The following is a 7,733-nucleotide window of genomic DNA, read 5'->3' as shown; positions in this document are numbered from 1 at the left end:
TGTACGTCAAGTTAAGTAAGAACTTTGTGAGGTTCGCGTCATGGTGCTGCTGGTCGTGGCCGCAGATGGTGACATTGTCAAGATATGGGAATGTCGCCATCAGCTTGTGCTCCTCCATCATCCAATCCATAACCCACTGAAAAGCAGAGACACTGTTAGTAACCCTGAAAGGTACCCTCAGAAAGTGAAAAAGTTTGCCATCGGCCTCGAAACCCGTTTAGACCCGGTCACTTGGGCGAAGGGGGAGTTGATGATAAGCCGACTTGAAGTCAATGGTCGAGAAGACTCTGTATTATGCAACCTTATTGACCAAGTCGGCTATCCAGGGTAAAGGGTACGCATCCAACTAGGTGAAGCTGTTGATGGTTTGACTGTATTCAATCACCATCCAGGTCTTGCCTGCCCCTCTGACAACGAGGACCTGTGCCTTCCAGGGGCTGAAGCTAGGGGCTATGATCCCCTCTGTCAAGAGTCACTGAAGCTCGGCCCGGATGAGCCCCATATACTCCATTCTGTAGCACCTACTCTTGGTGGCGATAGGTTTATAGTCCGGGATGAGGTTCACGAATAGTGACAGTGTGGTGAGGCTGCAGTTCGCTGCTGGAGCTGGGCACTCGATTGGGGGGGGGGGGGGGGTCCGTAAGCTGCGGGTTGTAAACGGTTAGCGGTAGTTGGGGGCCCCCAAATGCCATCGTCACACTCCTGAACTGACTCTGGAAGTCGAGACCTAGGAGGATCGGCGTACAGAGCTGGTGCATTACCAACAACAAAAAAATCATTATAACACTCCCCCCCCCCCCCCCCCACCACCGTCAGAGATGCCACACAATACCATCGGATACAAATCCGTTGGTCTTTCGCCGCCTTCGACACGGAACCGGTCATCGGCCAAATGGGTATCGAGAGTCTACGGGCCACCTCGGGGTGGATAAAACTTTCGGTACTGTCACTATCAAAGAGGCAGTTTGACTTGTGCCCATTCACCTCGATCTTCATCACGGAGTTCGTGATCGGGTGAGGGCTGGCTTGGTCCAAGGTGATTGATGCCAGGATGGGTGCATCGTCTTCGTCGTCAGTGGTGAGGCCCGATGTTCAAGATGACAGCCTCCATGTTGACCACACTGCCAAAGACAGTGAAGAAGACAGAAGTGACGTCGTCGGGGGCGGAAGTGATGTCGCTGGTGAGAGTTGCTGCTGCGTAGAGGATGGGAGCGGGAGCGTGTAAAATGGCACCCCCCCTTACCGCGCACATGGCCGGCACTGGAAGCTCTTCAGCCATACACGCCGTGCTGCTCTGAGATGCGGCTCTGGACCTGCAAACACATTGGTAATGGCCCTTTTTCCCACAGCCCGAGCAGTTAGCTCCTTTCGCGGGGCAGAGATGTTGTGGATGTCTTGCCTGCCCAAAGATGTTGCACCTCGAGGATCCCGGCGTTATTGCAGCCGCAGTCAGGTCGGCCGTCCCCGATGCCGACTCACAGGATGGCAGACCTCGTGGCGGCACGTACTGGATAGGCCCACTTTTGCCTGCGTGGCACTGGGCCGAGTCTAAGGTCCTGGCCAGTTGGATTGCCTATTTCAGTGGGAGTTGATCCTCCTTGAGGAGACACTGTCGGATATAGTCCGACCTCAACCCCAACACTCAAGCTTCCTGGACCAGGTCCTCCACGCACTGGGCCCCTGGCACAGGGACCGTGGAGTTCCCAAACAGTCTTTCCCCAGTGTGATCAGGGCAGGCTCGGGCAAACTCTTCTACCGACTCACCAGGCTGCTGTTTTCTGGACACCAGGAGGTAACGGGAGTAAACTTCGTTGATCTTGGGCATGTATAATGCCCGTAGCTCAACCATCGCCTCTGTGTAGGTCGTCCAGCTTCTGATGCCCTGGAAAGCCCTCTGGCTGACTCTTGCCTGTAGGACTTTCAGCCAGTTCTCATCCGAGTCGACCACTCCAGCAGCGGCCTCCAGAAGTTGTTGAAACAATTGATCCACTGCTTGAAGAGTTCTGATGCACCCAGGACTTGGGGATCCACCTCTAGCCGATCTAATGTCTCCATTACCGGAGACATTAAAATGTTATGTACAATAAATTGTTGGGCACTACCAGTTGCCCCAATAATCACAAGGACAAAGACTGAGGGGAACGATAGGCTTTATTGTACATAAGACGAGCTGGCCCGGATCCAAACTAGGGAAGTGTATGGCCTGATTCCCAGGAGAGAGTGTCATCAGGGGGTGGGCCAGCCTGAGCCTTTACTGGCCAATTAGTACATACAATCCATACCATTACAAGAGGTGTGGTGGAAAGTGTGCTGACCGCCTGCATCACGGTCTGATATAGGAACACCAATACCCTTGAGCATAAGCCCTCCAAAAGGTAGTGGACACAACCCACAGTCACAGACAAAATCCTCCCCACCATTGAGTACATCTACAAGGAAGACTGCCGTCTGAGAGCAGCAGCAATCATCAAAGACCCACACCACCCAGCACATGCTCTGTTCTCACTACTGCCAACAGGAAAGAGGGAGATCTTAGACTCGCACCATCAGGTTCAGGAACAGCTGCTTCCCCTCCACCATCAGACTCCTCAACGACAAACTCGATCAGGGACTCATTTAAGGCCTCGCACTTGTGCACTTTATTGATTTTCTTTCTGTACTGCACAGTTTGTTTACATTTGATATCCGTTAGCTGTTCTCTGTTTGTTTACATGTTTACACTGTGTACAGTTTAATTTTTGCACTACTAATTAGTGGTAATTCTGCCGCGCCCACAGGAAAAAGGAATCTCAGGGTTGTATGTGATGCCATGTATGTTCTCTGACACTAACTCTGAAATCTGAATCTGAAATCTGAACCGTTGTCCTGATTTTCTTTTAGTGTGCTGGTCCTATAATGAACCGTAATAATAATTATATTTACTTTTCTTTCTTTCAAAGTTCCAAGCAGACTGTCAATAAAAAATAATCTGTTGTTCGTTGTGTTTGCACCACTCTTGCTGGCGATCGTCATTTTCATTTCACTGTATTTCAAGCTTCCATCCCGGTGAGTACTCAGCTTCTGCAACAATTATGGTGACCTCAGAGATGCTAGCAGCCTCTGCCACTGTCTCTGGAATTGTTGATATGTCCCCTCTAACTCAGTGGGTCTAGACTGGAGGACTCCTCTCCATTAACCCCTCCTCCCCTCCCCCCCCCCCCCCCCCCACTCCAGTGACACATGAGTTTGAGCAATTTTCTCTCGAGCCAGGTGGAGGTCCCTCCACGACACTGGAACAAATGATATCTTCCCTGGCATTGATGATGCCTGTTACCATTTCTTTCCAGAAAGTAGGAATCGCCTCTTCCAACCCCACTGACTCTGTAGCAATCTCTCTGGGTGCCATTCCAATAACCCTTTGTGCGGGTCATTTCTTTGCACTGCACTCCCTCTGTTTTGGGAACTTGAGCTCACTGTACTTGGTGAGTTCTCTGCATTTCTGATACTCCCATCAGCTCCCAAGTTCTCTTCCCACTGCTTGTGTACTTGCTCTCTGAATTTGTAAAATATATCACACTCCTTAAAGAAATAAAGCATTTCATTTATATAATCACCTTTATGATCACAGACCCATAGTAGTTTACAGCCACTAAAGTAACTTTTGAATGTAGGGAAGGGAGCATCTATCCTGCGCATAACAAGATGGTCTGGTTTAATAATGTTCAGTTTATGGTCAGAATATGTTACGGTCTCCCCAAGCCTTTGAAGCTATGCTATGAGGTTGAAACAGAGGTGGCCCTGGTTTATCATCCTGTCAGAGCAATAACATCTTTGACAGTATAGTACCCCCACAGAGGGTTGCCACCTTTAGCAGTAGTGATCCCTCAGCTCACCATCAGAAGGTGTTGTCTCCTCCCTCAGTCTCCCCATCAGATGTTGGCATCTCTGACAGTGTTGTGCCACCTCAATCCCCCATCAGAGAATGATGCCTCTAACCGTGTCATGCCACCTCAGAGGGATGGCACCTCAGGCAATGAGTGTTCCCTCAGCACACCATCAGAGTGTAGTCTCCTTCTTCAGTGCACATCCGTGCTCTCTCTCCTGCAGGAATGCACTGCATGATCTGTCAAGATTTTTTGTGCCTGGTTTGGGATGAAACTTTAACTTGCAGTCTTCTGATTTTTGAAGTGAGGGTTTATCACTCTCCTGCTTAGACATGTATCTGATCTGAAAGATGTGATGGTGGTTGTGTTTTTTGCCCTTTTCTAGTGTTCTGGGGAAAATGTGGATTCGTATTCCAACCCCAGCCTCCTTCTTCCAGCCTCTCTACCATCAGCACAATGGAAATTTCAAGGTATGCACAGTCATGCTCTGGACAGATGTTACTTTCCATCATTTCCCTGAAACTCCTTGGGCTGATAATTTGTACTGATGGGACAGGAAAAAGCTAGACTCTTCGTCCCATTGACTCTTCCGGAGTGGAGGCTTCACATTTAAGAAGGGAAACAAAATCATCTAGGCTTTAAATTTCTCATCTGGACAGCAAGTGAGGCCATCATCAATATGACCAAGTATGTACTTCACAGTTAGTGAGAAGCTGTAATGCTGCCAGCAAGACAGATGGACTGTATCCAGCACACTGTCACATATGATGGTACACACACACACACACACACACACACACACACACACACACCTTCACAGTGTTACGGAGTCCAGAGGATCCCAAAAACCAGCAGCAATAGATATGCACCACAACACAGGGTTACTCAAAGAAAAGCAGTTTTTAATTATAATTGAACAAGAAAACAGAATTAAACTTTAACTTATTACTTAACCTACCGAACTACTTAATCCCCCCCTCTAATACTAAGCGCAGGTGTGTGTAATAATGTATATTTCAGATTAGAAAAGTTATTTGGATCACAGTCCAATCTCACTGGTTGCAGGCAATTCTTGTACTGTGCACAGAAGTTAGCATTAACAAAGTTCACAAGTCTTTGGTGCTTAACAGGCAAATGGATACCACTCAGGAGGGTTCTTGCTGGTTTTCAGAGAGAGATTCCTTTTCCAGGACATCCACAACTGATTCCTTCTCAATCAGTCTTCTGACGAAACTTGCCCCCTTCAGAGTTCTCCAGATGGTCTTCTTTCTTTCAGGTCACCTTTCACACCATCAGTCTTCTCCTTTGATTAGGGCAGCCAGCTTGTCCTTCTGGAATGGATTTTTGCCTCTCTTCTCTCTCTGTTTCACACCCTCCCTCTCTGGGAGCAAAACTCTTATCCTTTACCTGCAAAGATCACATGCTCTCCCAGGCAAGCTGCTGTCCATATTTTGTTGCCTCCAGCAAAAAGCATTCTGCAAAAGTCCTGCAAATATTCTGTGTTTTAAAATGTGCATGTACAAGCTGCTCTAACAATTCCTCCCAAACCACCTCTGAACACTCTGTCACGACAGTTAAACCCAATATAAACCCTGTCACAATGATTGACCTTTAGTCAGTACATTCACACTTTCAAACGAGCAATGAAACAGTTAAGCCCTTTACAACACTGTCACAACTGACCATTACATGACACCCAGTACCCAGTTTTCAAACTGCCATGTAAAATGGGGTTGACCGGGCAATTTGCACAGTTAGTGACCCAGGTTCATGGTGGTTTGAAAGGATCCAAGCAAGTTAATCCAGTCAGAACCCAACCTGGTCCCTGGCCTACCTCAGAGGTGAGGTGGTCAGGGAACCCTGTTAAACTTACCTGGGCGGCCTGCTCCGGCAGTTTGAAAAAGAAAATGGCTGACCCGGTTACTCTGGTCAGTGCTTGCGTACGTGTGTCACAGGGAAACCCCTGGCTGAAGAAGGAGGGAAGAAAGGTCACTGCTGTCTTCGGTGGGGGGAGAGAGATCGCTGCTGTGATCGGGTGGGGGGGGGGGGGTGGGGAGAAGTCACTGCTGTGATGGGGAGGGGGGGGGAGAGAGGTCACTGCTGTGATCGGGGGGGAGAATGGGGTGCCGAGATGTGCCGCAGCTGAAAACGCCGCTTTGTTTTGCGGCAACGGTTCCCACACTCCCACATTGAGCCGTCGCCACGAACCAGAGTGGCATATCGTGTAAGCAACCACCCACCACCCCCCGCCCCCTGTTTGCAGCCGTGGCACATCACTTGGGGGTGGCTGACGGGGGAGTGGCAAGTGACGCGGGAGGGGTTGTGGCCACTGACGGGAGAGAAGGTCAACTGATGGCTAATGGGGGGGGGATTGATGGACTGACGGCCGATACTTCCCATGAGTGCATGATTCATCACTTACCGCGTCATTGTGAGGGCAGGATTCCCCTTAAATTGCCTGATTGGCGATTTATCAGGTAGATCTGGCTGCAATCCTGCATCCATGACCTAGTAATCCCACCTGGGTCCCAGGAGGGCTACCTTGGTGTTGCAGTTTAAAAGCACCTAGTCAAGTCCTCTGTAATACACCCTAGCATGAGCAGAAAAATTACAAACTGAATATCATCATTCTTTCATAAGTTGATAATTGCTCATAACATACCCTCCTACATTTTGAAAAAGGTATCATTACTGACCTTGCCTCTATCCTTATGTGGAAAGTTGGGATCGATTAAGCCAGATGATTCCTAAATGGTGAAAGGCAAAAGGGAATCGGAGTTGGATTGGAGAAGTATGTCTGGCCACCGAAAGCTGGCATAGGGACACCAATGAGAATGGGCCAGAGAAAATCTGCTAGAGTGTTAGTACAGTGGGATAAGACTATGGTGGGCCATCTAATTTTAGCTTTCTCTTTCAGGAATGGATCCACAAGGATCAAGCAAGCAATCAGTATGGCTGTTCTGGGAAGTTATCCCAGGATCTCCGGGAGGTGAAGAGGCTTCATGTCAGTAGAGGCGTTACAGTCGTCCTGAGTCCTTGGGATGAAGCTGTTTCTAATATCTCTAACCTTAAGCCTATCGCAATCAATCATGCCTTGCCCTTTGACATGGGCACCAAAAGTAGCCTCCAAACTGATTCCAGCAACCCCTTTCAATACACCCCATCATTGGAATATTGCCACAAGTCTGCACTGGATGGGCTCCTTCCTCGCCTTTTCCAAGAGGAGCAGCACATTTCTGAGAATGGAACACTGTGCCAAGATTCATCTCATGGCTCCTTCTTGGGCACTATGAGCCAGGAGGAGGATGAGGGGTACAGCTATAGTGACGAATATTGCACCCTTGCCCACTCTGACTCCAGCCGGGGTCTGGTCCCTGCCAAGGTCGGTCTCCAGCTCAAAGTATCCAACAAGCTCCAGGAAGAGAAAAGGGAAATGGCCGAGGATTTGGCCATGATTGATGATGGTAGACTTCCCTTATTCTGCCTGCCAAGTAGCAGCCTAGACGTCACAGTTTCCACAGGAGGTCCATGCCAGTGGGAGACCCAACAAAACCCCATCTTGGGATCAGACACCAGCCAAACCCTCAGGGTCACCATTAAACAATAAACTACATTCCCTCAAGCTCATCTCCCCTGTCAACTCTGCTGCACGTTCCTGTCTGAGACTACAATTACCATATCCTAACAATGTGGGAGGAGGGGATGAATTATTCCAATATCAGCAAAGGAGAGGCACCCAATCTAACCATTAATACATTCCAGTTGTCAGGAAGCTTCAGGAGAGCATTTGATGAGCATTATTTAGCAGGCCATGCAAATAGCTCAGTATATTAAACAGGGTTCTTTATTGTTGGTTAATAAGCAAAATTG

The 7,733-nt window shown here is 48.8% G+C and overlaps 1 protein-coding gene across 1 annotated transcript; it reads left to right on the top strand.

Annotated features, from left to right (window-relative positions):
* The first annotated feature begins 2,944 nt into the window (after positions 1-2,944).
* On the top strand, positions 2,945-7,485 carry LOC138747784 (uncharacterized). The gene is made up of 3 exons (XM_069907366.1): positions 2,945-3,045; positions 4,249-4,333; positions 6,781-7,485. Exons 2-3 carry the CDS (start codon positions 4,262-4,264, stop codon positions 7,468-7,470), a joined length of 762 nt encoding a protein of 253 aa, XP_069763467.1. The 5' UTR covers positions 2,945-3,045; positions 4,249-4,261; the 3' UTR covers positions 7,471-7,485.
* The last annotated feature ends 248 nt before the right edge of the window (positions 7,486-7,733 follow it).

Source organism: Narcine bancroftii, chromosome 12 (genome assembly GCF_036971445.1).
Source record: "Narcine bancroftii isolate sNarBan1 chromosome 12, sNarBan1.hap1, whole genome shotgun sequence".
NCBI classification, from domain to species: domain Eukaryota; kingdom Metazoa; phylum Chordata; class Chondrichthyes; order Torpediniformes; family Narcinidae; genus Narcine; species Narcine bancroftii.
Note: the sequence above shows the minus strand (reverse complement) of the source record. Positions and strands in the feature narration are given on the sequence as shown.

Coding starts and splice junctions, on each gene's coding strand:
- LOC138747784 (XM_069907366.1), top strand. CDS start 4,262: ATGTGGATTCGTATTCCAACCCCAGCCTCCTTCTTCCAGCCTCTCTAC. Junction 4,334..6,780: donor AGCACAATGGAAATTTCAAG/GTATGCACAGTC, acceptor TTTCTCTTTCAG/GAATGGATCCACAAGGATCA.